At 42.8% G+C, this 16,672-nt stretch overlaps 1 protein-coding gene across 4 annotated transcripts in view; it reads left to right on the top strand.

Moving 5' to 3' along the window:
* The window catches only part of LOC139405498 (anion exchange protein 3-like), a 108,381-nt gene that overhangs the window by 41,146 nt on the left and 50,563 nt on the right, over nucleotides 1-16,672 (top strand). For 3 of the 4 annotated variants that reach the window (XM_071147868.1, XM_071147867.1, XM_071147871.1), the window contains exons 4-6: nucleotides 5,919-6,172; nucleotides 6,734-6,933; nucleotides 8,742-8,926. In XM_071147868.1, coding sequence (XP_071003969.1) covers nucleotides 5,919-6,172; nucleotides 6,734-6,933; nucleotides 8,742-8,926 — 639 coding nt within the window. Of the gene's footprint in view, nucleotides 1-5,918; nucleotides 6,173-6,733; nucleotides 6,934-8,741; nucleotides 8,927-16,672 lie in introns of those variants that run through there. The other variant, XM_071147870.1, reaches the window with a different exon arrangement.

Here is a 16,672-nt window from a genome sequence, read left to right on the forward strand (position 1 = left end):
TTTCAGTACCGATACCAGGTATACTATCACAATACTTGAGACCATTACGATACTCCATACCTAAATGATACCACAAAAAAAAGCCTAATTAGTGAAAGAATGCCACTTGCTCCAGACAGATAACCTCGGCTCCTACTCTGTTCAATTGTTGGGCATCTTGTGAGTTCAATATAATTTAATCTGAACATTTTATGTACTTGTTTGTAGTTGAGACAGCCATGTATGCATTAATTTGATCAACTGTACAATCATCCAATCAATTTGACTTGGTTTTCACCCATCTAACTACATAACATAATGGTAATCGTTTATTTGAATGGTAAATCTCTATTGATAAATTGAGTAAATCAAGATGTAGACTAGGTCTATTCACAATACAGGTTAATGCATATCATTCAATAGGAGTTTGTGCATGCATATCATTCAATAGGAGTTTGTGCATGCATATCATTCAATAGGAGTTTGTGCATGCATATCATGCAATAGGAGTTTGTGCATGCATATCATTCAATAGGAGTTTGTGCATGCATATCATTCAATAGGAGTTTGTGCATGCATATCATTCAATAGGAGTGTGTGCATGCATATCATTCAATAGGAGTGTGTGCATGCATATCATTCAATAGGAGTTTGTGCATGCATATCATTCAATAGGAGTGTGTGCATGCATATCATTCAATAGGAGTGTGTGCATGCATATCATTCAATAGGAGTTTGTGCATGCATATCATTCAATAGGAGTTTGTGCATGCATATCATTCAATAGGAGTTTGTGCATGCATATCATTCAATAGGAGTTTGTGCATGCATATCATGCAATAGGAGTTTGTGCATGCATATCATTCAATAGGAGTGTGTGCATGCATATCATTCAATAGGAGTTTGTGCATGCATATCATTCAATAGGAGTTTGTGCATGCATATCATCCAATAGGAGTTTGTGCATGCATATAATTCAATAGGACTTTGTGCATGCATATCATTCAATAGGAGTTTGTGCATGCATATCATTCAATAGGAGTGTGTGCATGCATATTATTCAATAGGAGTTTGTGCATGCATATCATTCAATAGTAGTTTGTGCATGCATATCATTCAATAGGAGTGTGTGCATGCATATCATTCAATAGGAGTTTGTGCATGCATATCATTCAATAGGAGTTTGTATGCATTGAGTTATTAGCATGTTTTAGCTGATAGCATGGGGCAACAGATGACAAATGTTCCCTTTAATGTAGGACTTATTTTATCGCCAACTGCTATTAGAACATATTATTTTATTGAAGTGATAAACAACATTTGCATAGAAGAAGCAATCGCTTCTTTTATAAATGTGTGCGCTGTCTCTTTAAGAAAGTAATGACTTCATTTTCTAGGCAGAAAGTGGCTGTGGAATCTGACTTTGTGGCTATGGAATCTAGTGGAAACCAGATGATAGGCAAGGGAGATGAAAAAGTGAATTCAGCTGTAGGAAATTCAGCTGTTAGCTAGCAAGGAAAGTTTGCCTATAAAGCTAGAAGCTACCGGTATCTTCTTGCATTGTAAAGTGTTCTAGCCTGTAGGAACATTGTTTTGAGAACAGCAATTAACAGGTTCCACATGCTGTGTTGCATTATTTAAGTGTGTTAACTTCTGTGCAGAATGAGTGGAGAGCTAATGCAGCCCGGAGAGCTAATGCAGCCCAGACTGCTATCCATTTAACCCGTGAAGAGCAAAGAGCTCCACTACCTCATTCATCGCTCTGAGACAGACTTAATCCTCTTGATCACGTGAGACAACATTTGAACATAACAAAAATTCTAGTACCGTTTTATGATTTTTTTTAAATCGACAAAGTACCAAAGTTTCGTGCAACACTACTGCTTACCCAGTTTTTTGGGGGTGTTCTCCATAGTTTTTGGAATATCAATTTTTGCCAACAGGAATGTGTTTTGGCTTAAATTATATTTTGGTATCACTTAAAGGAAGTTTTTATCTCCATATCAAACCATTTCTGGGTAGCATTTAAGTACCTACCTTTGATTGTTTTCAATTAAAATGGTCAAAAAGAAAGACATAGCTTCTTAACAAAGAGCAATTTCTCAAGCAAGAATTTTACTAGGACTGTCTGGTAGTGTTCTGAGTGGGAAGGGGGAAACAGGAAACTAACTGTTATCGGCAGAGAGGTTTGGAATTATCTTTCTTATTGGTTTATTAACTAATGTACTGCCTACTGAGGACAAAACTCCATCCCACCAAAACAGGCTGAAATTTCAGGAGGTCTTTTCAAACAGCTCTTACACTAAAAGGGCATTATCATAATTTTCACAATTTCACAGTATTATTCCAACCACATAGTGTGGAAATATACACTAAGCAAAAATTATAAACACAACATGCAACAATTTCAAAGATTTTACTGAGTTACAGTTCATATAAGGAAATCAGTCAATTTAAATAAATTAGCTAGGTCCTGGTGTAGTCATGGCCCTGCCTCCTGCTAGAACCTTCATGGGTGTGGAAATATATGTGTGTGGGATAGGACTGTTCCTTCTCACTTCATCTGACCTGACCTCGGCCGAATTCCTTGCTCCTCCCAAATCCACGACTGTCCTACCTTATCAGTGACTGAAACCAGACCTCCATAGGATCCATGAGATTTAACGGTAACATTTTTTAACAGAATGTAAACTTTCTACCTCCCCCTTTCTCACTCAGTAACTTTCCATAGACCTAGTTATTATCCACACTCCACTGACTCCAACACATACATTCCTTGGACATGTAAAGTAATCAATAAGGTCTAGTATGGTAACATGAATTTGTATATTTCAAACTGGAATCCAACAGCCCTAATCTATGGATTTCACATGACTGGGAATACAGGTATGCATCTGTTGGTCATAGATCCCTTAAAAAAAAGTAGGGGCTGTCACATATTCCCTTTCCGGAGCTCGAGGTCGCCAGTCTGCTTACTTTAACGCACACCTGTCACCATCGTTACGCACACCTGTCACCATCGTTACGCACACCTGTCACCATCGTTACGCACACCTGTCACCATCGTTATGCGCACCACGCCTCATCAGACTCACCTGTACATTCCTGATTACCTTCCCTATAACTGTCACTCCCTTTGGCTCTTTCCAAAGACCTTATTGACTCTGTTTTGTGTTCCATGTCTGAATGCTCTCATGTTTCATGTTTTGGCCTATGTTAATTAATTTCTTAAAAATACACTCCCTGTACTTGCTTCCTGACTCCAAGCTTACACGTTACAAGGGTGTGGATAAGAAGACCAGTCAGTACCTGGTGTGACCACCATTTGCGTCATGCAGTGCGACACATCTCCTTTGCATAGAGTTGATCAGGCTGTTGCGACATGGGGCCGTGAGTTATCATGCTGAAACATGAGGTGATGGGGGCAGATGAATGTCATGACAACGGGCCTCAGGATCTCGTCATGGCATCTATGTGCATTCAAATTGCCATTGATAAAATACAATTGTGTTCATTGTCCGTAGCTTATGCCTGCCTATAACATAACCCGACCGCCACCATGGGGCACTCTGTTCACATCGTTGACATCAGCAAGCCGTTTGCCAACACGACGCCATACATATGATCTGCGGTTCTGAGGCCGGTTGGATGTACTGCCAAATTCTTTAACCTCTCTAGGGTATATGGGACGCTAGCGTCCCATCTGGCCAACATCCAGTGAGATTGCAGAGCGCCAAATTCAAATACAGAAATGCTATATTATAAAAATTCAGAAAACAAAACATATTTTACATAGGTTTAAAGATTAACTTCTTGTTAAACCAACCACAGTGTCATATTTATAAAATTATTTTCGGCGAAAGCATACCTAGCCCAGAACATACCTAGCCCAGAACATTGGATAGAAAACATTCTGAAGTTTCTAAAACTGTTTGAATTTTGTCTGTGCGTATAACAGAACTCATATAGCAGGCAAAAACCTGAGAAATTCCACTTCCTGTTTTTTTCTGGAGGTGGCAGATTTTCAACCAAGGTTTCATTGAAATTACAGCGAGATATGGATGAGTTGTCACTTCCTACGCCTTCCACTAGATGTCAACAGTCAATAGAACTGTGTCTGATGACTCTAATGTGAAGGGGGGGTCGATTGACACAGGAAGTAGCTAATTGGACATAAATAACGGACATTTTCAAACAAATCAAGCATTTATTGTGGACCTGGGATTTCTAGGACTGCATTCTGATGAAGTTCATCAAAGGTAAGGAAACATTTATCATGTATCCAACATGGAGGCTAATTTTGCTACTGTTCTGAGCGCCGTCTCAGATTATTGCATGGGTTGCTTTTTCCGTAAACCTTTTTTGAAATCTGACACAGCGGTTGCATGAAGGAGAGGTATATCTATAATTCTACATGTATAACTTGTATTATCATCTACATTTATGATGAGTATTTCTGTTGAAACGATGTGGCTATGCAAAATCACTTGATGTTTTTGAACTAGTGAATCTAACGCGCCAATGTAAACTCAGATTTTTTTATGTAAATATGAACTTTATCAAACAAAACATGCATGTGTTGTGTAACTTGAAGTCCTATGAGTGTCATCTGATGAAGATAATTCAAGGTTAGTGATTCATTTTGTCTTTACGCTTTTTGTGAATGCTATATTTTGCTGGAAAATGGCTGTGCTTATTGTGGTTTGGTGGAGACCTAACATAATCGTTTGTAGTGCTTTCGCTGAAAAGCCTATTTGAATTCGGACACTTTGGTGGGATTAACAACGAGAATAGCTTTAAAATGATATAAGACACATGATATAAGGCCCTCTATTTTCACTGGTAGTTGTCATATCGATCCCGGTATTGGGATTGCAGCCATAACAAGTTATATTCAATCCTCAGGTTGTTTTTAGCCTAAATGATCTATAATATTTCAACCGGACAATAACGTCGTCAATATAAAAGGTAAACAAGAAATGCACTCTCTCGGGATTGCGCATGAAAAAGCTCTGCGACACGGTAGGGTCCACTCATTCAGACTGGTCTTACTCCCTCATTTATAAGAATACAAGCCTGAAACAATTTCTAAAGACTGTTGACATCTAGTGGAAGGCATAGGAACTGCCAATTGAGTCCTAAGTCAATGGATACTGTAATGGCATTGAATAGAAAACTACAACAAACAAAAAAAATACTTCCTGAATGGATTTCTTCTCAGGTTTCTGCCTGCCAAATCAGTTATGTTATACTCACAGACACGATTTTGGAAGTTTTGGAAACTTTAGAGTGTTTCCTATCCAAATCTACCAGTTATATGCATATCATATCTTCTGGGCCCGAGTAGTAGGCCGTTTAATTTGGGCATGCTTTTCATCCAAAATTCCGAATGCTAGAGAGGTTAAAATGACGTTGGGGGCGTTTTTGACACACCTGTCAGGTGGATGGATTATGGATGGATTATCTTGGCAAAGGAGAAATGCTCACTAACAGGGATGTAAACAAATTTGTGCTCAAAATGTTAGAGAAATATGTTTTTTTGTGAGGTATGTAAAATCTTGGGATCTTTTATTTCAGCTCATAAAACCTACACTTTACATGTTGCATTTATATTTTTGTTCATTGTATATAAAATACAGGGAAATCACGTTTTTGACTGACACTGGGCCTTTAACTTAAGCCTGCCAGTATAATTCTTCATAAATTGTTATAAGCATAATAGCCTTTGTAATATCAGGGGCATTTCTGTCTGTTCATCAACAATTCAATTGCTTTAAAATGTCTAGTATTTTGTCAGGATCTGTATGAGTTTTCTTTTACCGTCAGATAGTTCAAAAACATTATAGAAGGGTTGTAACTGCTTATGACAAGTCTTGCATTCATTATGCCGGCAGGCGAGGACGGTATTTTCACTTAAACGCCTACCATTCCTTTCACAGATCACCGGCACACCTTTCACCACACCCACCACCCGCTGTCCACCCATCTACCCCCACCCCAGCGCCTACGCAAGCGGGTGCTCAGCATGGACCGCAAACGCCGGCGCAAGAAGAAGCGCAAGAACAAAAAGACCTCCATGGCGCCCTCTGAGGTCACACCCACCATCCATGAGGTAGACGAGGAGGAGGAGTCTGAGACAGAGGGGAGGGACCTGGCAGCCACGCCCACCGAGCAGCCCGACGACCAACAGCAGGTAACATAACAGAGAAATGTGTGATCATGTCTGACAGCTTATCAGAATACCTCTTTTTGTTATTGATCATTTATTGTTTATAGAGTCCAATACAATGTTTGGAATGTTGCAAGTAGAAGTTTAGTTTATTCATTTGTTATATATTCATTCAGTGTATTCATTTCAAAGACACTCCAGAGAGAAATGTCTGTCACACATGACATGTTTTGTGTGAAGGCGGCAGAGAATTCTGGTCTCCTGTGTAATTTGAGACGTTTTACAAAGAGCAGGCGGTAGCTGACCCAAGAAAGATGAAGATCTGTTAGTACTAGTCTAACCAGGTGCCAGAGAGAGAGTTTGCTTATCTTCCCATACTATTCGTACTACAACTATTTGCACATTGTTGAAAACACTGTACATCTATTTTTTATTTAACCTTCATTTAAGTAGGCAAGTCAGTTAAGAGCAAGTACAATGACGGCTAGCCCGGCCAAACCCTATCCTGGACAACGCTGGGCCAATTGTGCGCCACTCTATGGGAGAGATGCTAAGACCAATGTAACCAACTCCCTCTCCTCTTAGTTTAGCCTGGGGAGTGAGGAGAATTTGGAGCCGACCGTCCTACTAACTTCCTTCCACATGGAGAGCGAACAACAACATCCGCCGCCGGAGAAGGCCACACTGGCCACGGCAGAGGTGGTGGAGGGGGAGTTGGAAGAGGCGCAACAGGACATTCGGGAGCAACCAGAGGATGAGGAGGGTGATGAAGAGCCCACCAACAGGTGTGCCCAGAATCAGATGTTTGGATGCATAAAGCGATGTCACGGTAGCTAGCAGGAGATTAGGCACAGGAACTTGGCTGTGTGGTGAAACAATGTTATTTCAAATCAGCCAATTGTATGGATCACTTCAATTTGCAGCAACCAGCAACCATCACTTATTTTGTTAGCAAAGCTCGCCGCAAGACACTGGGATGTAACTAGAGGGATGATATGCTTCATGAATTGTGAACTAAGAAAACACAGAACTAGAGTGCACTAAAAATAGGACAGTGCATACAATATTTATTTTGTATGACAGAGGTCGGTACTCAATATTTGAAGATATTTAAAGGGCTCATCAAACAAGGAGCCCAGCTCTTTCTACAATGCTCTTCATTTAAAAACTTCAAAAATTCAGGGCTCATTTCTCCCGATTCTTCTGGTAGATTTATCTGTTTTTAAGTGAACATCTAAAAACAATCAAAACATTTATATGGCTTAAAAGCAAACATTTTGCCTGTCACCATCATGTCTCGTGTCCTAGATAGGATCTTTATGAGAACCTATCTGACTCATCAACACAGAGCTATGAGAATATTTGGTATTTGGTAATGGATTGAATAATATATGCATTCATCATGGGACGGCAGAGACTATGGAGTCGAGGGTCATATTCATTAGGGCTCAACATAGAAAAATATCTTGCAACGGAAACAGAAAATGTACATTTCTTATTGGACAACTCCAGGTAGTCCCTCCCTGTTTCATTTTGTTTTCTTCCGCTTGTAGCCTAATGAATACAACCAGGGTACTTGTTTCCCTCTCTGCAGGGCGGTTAATCTCACTGATTTATTATTATTGCAGCAGCAAAAAAGGAACGTAGTCACAATGTCATGTAAGGTTAGGATATTGTTGCCTGAGTTAAAGCAGCCAACGATTCACTGGGTGAGGAAGCCAGTGTTGCAGTGCTGTGCTGTGTTCTGGTGCCCTCTGTTGCATGATGGACCACACTACACCCAACAATCTGACCCCTCCAAGATTATTCATACTGTGTTTGTGTGTGCCAGTCAAGATGTTTGTTCGTATAGACTGGGTTGATGTTTGATACCATGTTAATTTTAAAGAAGGATTTAGTAGATTCTGGAGTTCTAACACTTTGGGACAAAAAAAAATCTAATTCTGAACTGGTTTATGGCTGATGGTCCTTCATTATTTGTATTTATTTATTTTATTTAACCTTTATTAAAGTAGGCAAGTCAGTAAAGAACAAATTCTTATTTACAATGAATGCCTGGCAAAAGGCCTCCTGCGGGGACGGGGGCTGGGATTAAAAAGAAAAATAAATAAAATATAAATATAGGACAAAACACACATCATGACAAGAGAGACAACTCAACACTACATAAAGAGAGACCTAAAGACAACAACAGAGCATGGCGGTAACACATGACAACACAGCATGGTAGCAACACAACATGGTAGCAGCACAAAACAGGGTACAAACATTATTGGGCAAAGACAACAGCACAAAGGGCAAGAAGGTAGAGACAACAATACATCATGTAAAGCAGCCAGAACTGTCAGTAAGAGTGTCCATGATTGAGTCTTTGAATGAAGAGATTGAGATGAAACTGGTAGTTGATAGTTGACACAATAGATAACAGATAGTTAGTTACCTGACATACTTCAAAAGTAAACGTTTAAAGAATCAAATACAATATGATCTCTATGATGGGTTTTCACACGTACTCAAGTATTCCCTCTGCACTCTCCGTGATTCCCCCCTGTGTTCCCCTCCCCTGGTGCCCCACCTCTGCGGGCCCCCCTAGCATGAACACCCGTGGCTGGTTCAGGAGGAATCCTCTCCACCCTGCACCGCGGACCAGTTACGACATGCGGGAGCGCGTCTGCATCGGCAGCATGACAGCCGTGGAAACAGCCGTGTACCGGAAGGTGCCCACCGACGAGGCTGAGGCTCAGATGTTGGCTAGCTCCGACCTGGACGACATGAAGAGTAAGACACACACATACACACCAGAGAGAACGGACCGTTCCCAAATCAACCCCTCTAGCCCACCCTCCTGCTGTTGAGCAACCCTCCTGCGGCCCTAATCTACCACACCTGATTCTACTAATCAGCTGCTTATCGGGACTTTAGTTGAATCGGGTGTATTTATGTAGGGCTGGAGCAAAAGCCTGCATACCCAGCTGCTGGAGGAGGGTTGACCACCCCTGCCTGGTGTAGCCCCTTTTTCCTGAACAAGGGCATACCATTTCTAATGAAAGTAGAGTGTAAAGGTAGTGTAATTTAATACTAAGTAGCGTTGGTTGCAGGTTTAAATAAAAAATGCATACCTTGAGACTTAGTAAATATATTTTAACCAAACTTTCGGGTTCCTCATTTGGTGCCTCTTGATGGACAGACCCAGTCATCATCCTTTATGCCTGACAAAGGCAGGTTGCTCCAATTGGATGCAATGCTCCAGTTGCCTTCCCAGCTGTTCTGCTGTGGGACAGTTTGAGGGTGACAGTTTGAAGCAGGTCTGAGTACTGGGATAAAATATAAAATATAAATCACTTACACCCCAAGATTGATGTACTGCAATAATGCCAGTGTGGCAATATGTTTAATGATACTGTACTGTATTACCATAGTTCATATTCGTGAACGTAACAAGTGGAGGGAAAATCTGCTAGTTTAGGGCACCCTCTATTGACGTAACAATTTAGGACATATCTGTCCGATGTATATGTCCTTATGTGAGAGTGTAATACATGGTGTTGCTATGTTTTAGTACTAGGATATACTGTGATTTGATAGGGTGGATATGTGAATACTGTGATTTGATAGGGTGGATATGTGCATACTGTGATTTGATAGGGTGGATATGTGCATACTGTGATTTGATAGGGTGGATTTGTGAATACTGTGATTTGATAGGGTGAATATGTGAATACTGGGATTTGATAGGGTGGATATGTGTACACTGGGATTTGATAGGGTGGATATGTGAATACTGGGATTTGATAGGGTGGATATGTGAATACTGGGATTTGATAGGGTGGATATGTGCATACTGTGATTTGATAGGGTGGATATGTGTATACTGGGATTTGATAGGGTGGATATGTGAATACTCGGATTTGATAGGGTGGATATGTGTATACTGGGATTTAATAGGGTGGATATGTGAATACTCGGATTTGATAGGGTGGATATGTGAATACTCGGATTTGATAGGGTGGATATGTGTATACTGGGATTTGATAGGGTGGATATGTGTATACTGGGATTTGATAGGGTGGATATGTGAATACTGTGATTTGATAGGGTGGATATGTGTACACTGGGATTTGATAGGGTGGATATGTGTATACTATAATCTCCACCCGGCACAGCCAGAAGAGGACTAGCCACCTCTCATAGCCTCGTTCCTCTCTAGGTTTCTTCCTAGGTTTTGGCCTTTTCTAGTGAGTTTTTCCTAGCCAACGTGCTTTAACACCTGCATTGCTTGCTGTTTGGGGTTTTAGGCTGGGTTTCTGTACAGCACTTTGAGATATCAGCTGATGTACGAAGGGCTATATACAGTGCCTTGCGAAAGTATTCGGCCCCCTTGAACTTTGCGACCTTTTTCCACATTTCAGGCTTCAAACATAAAGATATAAAACTGTATTTTTTTGTGAAGAATCAACAACAAGTGGGACACAATCATGAAGTGGAACGACATTTATTGGATATTTCAAACTTTTTTAACAAATCAAAAACTGAAAAATTGGGCGTGCAAAATTATTCAGCCCCTTTACTTTCAGTGCAGCAAACTCTCTCCAGAAGTTCATTGAGGATCTCTGAATGATCCAATGTTGACCTAAATGACTAATGATGATAAATACAATCCACCTGTGTGTAATCAAGTCTCCGTATAAATGCACCTGCACTGTGATAGTCTCAGAGGTCCGTTAAAAGCGCAGAGAGCATCATGAAGAACAAGGAACACACCAGGCAGGTCCGAGATACTGTTGTGAAGAAATTTAAAGCCGGATTTGGATACAAAAAGATTTCCCAAGCTTTAAACATCCCAAGGAGCACTGTGCAAGCGATAATATTGAAATGGAAGGAGTATCAGACCACTGCAAATCTACCAAGACCTGGCAGTCCCTCTAAACTTTCAGCTCATACAAGGAGAAGACTGATCAGAGATGCAGCCAAGAGGCCCATGATCACTCTGGTGAACTGCAGAGATCTACAGCTGAGGTGGGAGACTCTGTCCATAGGACAACAATCAGTCGTATATTGCACAAATCTGGCCTTTATGGAAGAGTGGCAAGAAGAAAGCCATTTCTTAAAGATATCCATAAAAAGTGTCGTTTAAAGTTTGCCACAAGCCACCTGGGAGACACACCAAACATGTGGAAGAAGGTGCTCTGGTCAGATGAAACCAAAATTGAACTTTTTGGCAACAATGCAAAACGTTATGTTTGGCGTAAAAGCAACACAGCTGAACACACCATCCCCACTGTCAAACATGGTGATGGCAGCATCATGGTTTGGGCCTGCTTTTCTTCAGCAGGGACAGGGAAGATGGTTCAAATTGATGGGAAGATGGATGGAGCCAAATACAGGACCATTCTGTAAGAAAACCTGATGGAGTCTGCAAAAGACCTGAGACTGGGACGGAGATTTGTCTTCCAACAAGACAATGATCCAAAACATAAAGCAAAATCTACAATGGAATGGTTCAAAAATAAACATATCCAGGTGTTAGAATGGCCAAGTCAAAGTCCAGACCTGAATCCAATCGAGAATCTGTGGAAAGAACTGAAAACTGCTGTTCACAAATGCTCTCCATCCAACCTCACTGAGCTCGAGCTGTTTTGCAAGGAGGAATGGGAAAAATGTCAGTCTCTCGATGTGCAAAACTGATAGAGACATACCCCAAGCGACTTACAGCTGTAATCGCAGCAAAAGGTGGCGCTACAAAGTATTAGCTTAAGGGGACTGAATAATTTTGCACGCCCAATTTTTCAGTTTTTGATTTGTTAAAAAAGTTTGAAATATCCAATAAATGTCGTTCCACTTCATGATTGTGTCCCACTTGTTGTTGATTCTTCACAAAAAAATACAGTTTTATATCTTTATGTTTGAAGCCTGAAATGTGGCAAAAGGTCGCAAAGTTCAAGGGGGCCGAATACTTTCGCAAGGCACTGTAAATAAATTTGATTTAATATACTGTGATTTGATAGGGTGGGTATGTGTATACTGGGATTTGATAGGGTGGATATGTGAATACTGGGATTTGATAGGGTGGATATGTGAATCAAAAGGGACAGAAATAAGACAGCGAAAGGAATGTGTGATTGTTGAGAACATTTGCTATGTGTGAATGACAGTGCGGGTGCGTATGGCCTCCCGAGTGACGCAGCGGTCTCACTACAGACCCGGGTTCGATCCCAGGCTGTGTCACAACTGGCCGTGACCGGGAGTCCGACAGGGCAGCACACAATTGGCCCAGTGTCGTCTTATAGCGCGCTGGCTGACTGCGGTCGTCAGTCGAACGGTTTTTCCTCCGACACATTGGTGCGGCTGACTTCTGGGTTAAGCGGGCGGGTGTTAAAAAGCGCGGTTATGGCGGGTCAAGTTTCTGGGGACGCATGACCGACCTTCACCTTTCCCGAGCCCTTTGGGGAGTTGCAGAGATGAGACAAGATCGTATTTGGATATCACAAAATTGGGGAGAAAAGGGGGGTACATTTTTTTTCAAGAATGTGTGTGTCACGCCCTGACCTTAGAGATCCTTTATTCTCTATTTTGGGTTAGGTCGGGGTGTGACTAGGGTGGGCATTCTAGTTTTGTTATTTCTATGTTGGCCTGGTATGGTTCCCAATCAGAGTCTATCGTTGTCTCTGATTGGGGATCATATTTAGGCAGCCTTTTCCCACCTGTTTGTTGTGGGATCTTGTGTAGTGTTTGTGAACACTGCATTTACTTCACGTTTCGTTTGTTCTGTTTGTTTTTGGTGAGTTTCATTTATTAAAACATGTGGAACTCTACGCACGCTGCGCCTTGGTCCATTTATTCCAACGATCGTGACAGAAGTTCCCACCACCCATGGACCAAGCAGCGTGCCCAGTAGGAGCAGGGATCCTGGGCCTGGGAGGAAAGCCAGGAGTGGAGGACATCCTGTACGTGGGACGAGATTATGGCAGGAGACAGAAGCCTGCCATGGAAGCATGCAGAGGCAGCGAAGAAGCAACAACAACCACACGGCCACGAAGGAAGCCCGAGAGGCAGCCTCAAAAATGTTTTGGAGGGGGCACACGGGGTGGTTGGCGGAGCCAAGGTGGGAACCAGAACCATCTCCCTGTACTCACCGTGTGGAGTTGGTCACCGTTCAGGTGCCATGTTTTCCGGTTCTACGCACAGTGTCTCCAGTGCGCCTCCACAGCCCGGTGCGTTCTGTGCCAGCTCCCCGCACTTGTCGTGCTAAAGTGAGTATCTGTCCAGGACGGGTTGTGCCGGCTCAGCGCTCCTGGTCTCCAGTACCTTTCCAGGGTCCAGTACATCCTGCGCCGGCTCTACGCACTGTGTCCCCAGTGTGCCTTCACAGCCCAGTGTGTCCTGTGCCAGCTCCCCACACTTGCCATGCGAAGGTGGTCAATTGTCCAGGACGCATTGTGCCAGCTCTACGCTCCAGACCTCCAGTGCGCCTCCACGGCCCAGTACATCCTGTGCCAGCTCCACGCACCAGGTCTCCAGTGACTGTTCCCAGCCCCGAACCTCCAGCGATGGTTCACATTCCGGAACCTCCAGCAACGTTTTGCAGTCCGGAGCCTCCAGTGATGATCCATGGCCCGAAGCCTCCAGTGATGATCCATGGCCCGGCGCCTCCAGTGATGATCCATGACCTGGAGCCTCCAGTGATGATCCATGGCCCGGAGCCTCCAGAGACGATCCATGGCCCGGAGCCTCCAGAGACGATCCAAGGTCCGGAGCCTCCAGCGACGGTTCCCACGGTCCGGAGTCCTCGACGACGATCCACGGTCCGGAGTCCTCGACGACGATCCACGGTCCGGAGTCCTCGACGACGATCCACGGTCCGGAGTCCTCGGCGACGATCCACGGTCCGGAGCCTCCGAAGCTGGCGGATCCGCGAGCGGAGCGGAGTCTACGTCCCGCACCGGAGCCGCCACCGAAGCTAGATGTCCACCCGGACCCTCCCCTATAGAGTCAGGTTTTGCGGTCGGAGTCCGCACCTTTGGGGGGGGGTACTGTCATTCCCTGACCTTAGGGGGAATGCTTGTCTACTGGCCTGTAGGAGTGGTGGTATGTATGATATTAGGCCCTTGGGAAGGGAATGCTACAGTATATGAGTGTGGAAATCAGGAAGCTGATACGCTTGTTGTTGTTTACTGTTCCTCACACAGATGAATGTCAGGAGGCTTGTGCTTGTTTGCCGGACTGTGCAAGTGTCATTGTTTGGGGGTGAGAGTTTTGTTTAGGACCTGTTTGTGTAGGTCTGGGGAACACATGGCAGGAAACTGGCCTGTCACAAGAGAGCAATCGAGAGAGAAATTTCCAAAGAGAGAGACAAATAGAGCAAGAGATACAGACCAGAGAGAGAGAGAGGCAGGAACCTGGACTTTGTCATCCTACAAGAAACATGGTAAAGAGGAGATGGACCCACTGGTTGCCCTCTAGGTTACAGAGAGCTGGTAGTCCCATCCACCAAATTAACAGCTGTGAAACAGGGAAGAGACTCAGGGGGTATGCTAATTTGGTATAGAGCAGACCTAACTCACTCCATTACGTTTTACATTTTACATTTGGCTAGAAATTCAAAAGGAAATTATCGAAACAGAGAAATGTTCTCATGTGTACTACCTACATCCCCCCCACTAGAATCCCAATATTTGAATGAAGACAGTTTCTCCATCCTGGAGGGGGAAATCGATAATTTCCAGGACCAGGGACATGTACTAGTCTGCAGCGACCTAAATGCCAGAAATGGACAAGAACCTGACACCCTGAACACACAGGGTGACAAACACCTGCCTGGAGGTGACAGCATTCTCTCCCCCATATGCCCCCCCCACCCCCCTAGACACAAAATGGCTCACAACTCCTGCAGCACTGTCGCACGCTGGGTATGTACATAGTCAATGGCAGGCTTCGAGGGAACTCCTACGGTTGGTACACGTATAGCTCATCTCTTGGCAGTAGTACTGTATACTACTTTATCACTGACCTCAACCCAGAGTCTCTCAGAGTGTTCACGGTCAGCCCACAGGACACCCTTATCAGATCACAGCAAAATCACAGTCTACTTGAACAGAGCAATACAGAGCAATACTCAGTCATGATGCATCAAAGCCAAAGGAACTGCATAATATAGATGGATAGAAAATAGTGTAAAAGCCAATTAGGCAACAACAAATTCAATCCCTTTTAGACAACGTAATAAATCATCTCAATGTAATTGAAGATTCTATACAATCTAACCACTTTGGGAAAATTTGAACAAACTTAACAAACAACAACACAGAGTTCTCTATCCAAAATGGAGATTAAACCACTTCTCCAATATTTTTGTCCCTATAACAAAGAACAAACCGCAAAAACATATACATGATCAAATACAAATCTAGAATCAACTATTAAAGACTACCAAAACCCTCTGGATTCTCCAATTACATTGAATAAACTGCATGACAAAATACCAACCCTCCAAACCAAAAAGCTTTGGATATCCTCAGTAAAATGATAAAATATACAGACTACAAATTCCAATTGGCTATACTTAAACTCTGTAACATCATCCTCAGCTCTGGCATCTTCCCCAATATTTGGAACCAAGGACAGATCACCCCAATGTTACTCTAATAACTACCGGGGGATATGCGTCAACAGAAAACTTGGGAAAATCCTCTGCATTATCATTAACAACAGACTCGTTCGTACATTTCCTCAGTGAAAACAATATACTGAGCAAATGTGAAATTGGCTTTTTACCAAATTACCGTACGACAGACCACTCTGCACACCCTAAGTGACAAACAAACAAGCCAAAACAAAGACAAAGTCTTCTCATGCTTTGTTGATTTAAAAAAAGCTTTTGACTCAATTTGGCATGAGAGTCTGTTATACAAATGAATGGAAAGTGGTTTTGGGGGAAAAACATACAACATTATAAAATCCATGTACACATACAAGAAGTGTGCAGTTAAAACAGGGCTGTGGAGTGCAGCTTGAGCCCCACCCTTTTTATTTAACTAGGCAAGTCAGTTAAGAACAAATTCTTATTTTCAATGACTGCCTAGGAACAGTGGGTTAACTGCCTGATCAGGGGCAGAACGACAGATTTGTACCTTGTCAGCTTGGGGATTTGTACCTTGTCAGCTTGGGGATTTGTACCTTGTCAGCTTGGGGATTTGAACTTGCAAACTTCACAGTTGCTAGTCCAATGCTCTAACCACTAGGCTACCCTGCCGCCCCACCCTCTTCAGCATACTGTATATCAACAAATTGGCAAGGGCACTAGAACAGTCTGCAGCACCCGGCCTCACCCTACTAGAATGTAAAGTCAAATGTCTACTGTTTGCTGATGATCTAGTGCTTTTGTCCCCAACCAAGTAGGGCTTATAGCAGCACCTAGATCTTCTGCACAGATTCTGTCAAACCTGGGCCCTGACACTAAATCTCAGTAAGTCAAAAATAATGGTGTTCCAAAAAATATCCAGTTGCCAGGACCACAAATACAAATTC

This window comes from Oncorhynchus clarkii, chromosome 3 (assembly GCF_045791955.1).
Source record: "Oncorhynchus clarkii lewisi isolate Uvic-CL-2024 chromosome 3, UVic_Ocla_1.0, whole genome shotgun sequence".
Classification (NCBI taxonomy): domain Eukaryota; kingdom Metazoa; phylum Chordata; class Actinopteri; order Salmoniformes; family Salmonidae; genus Oncorhynchus; species Oncorhynchus clarkii.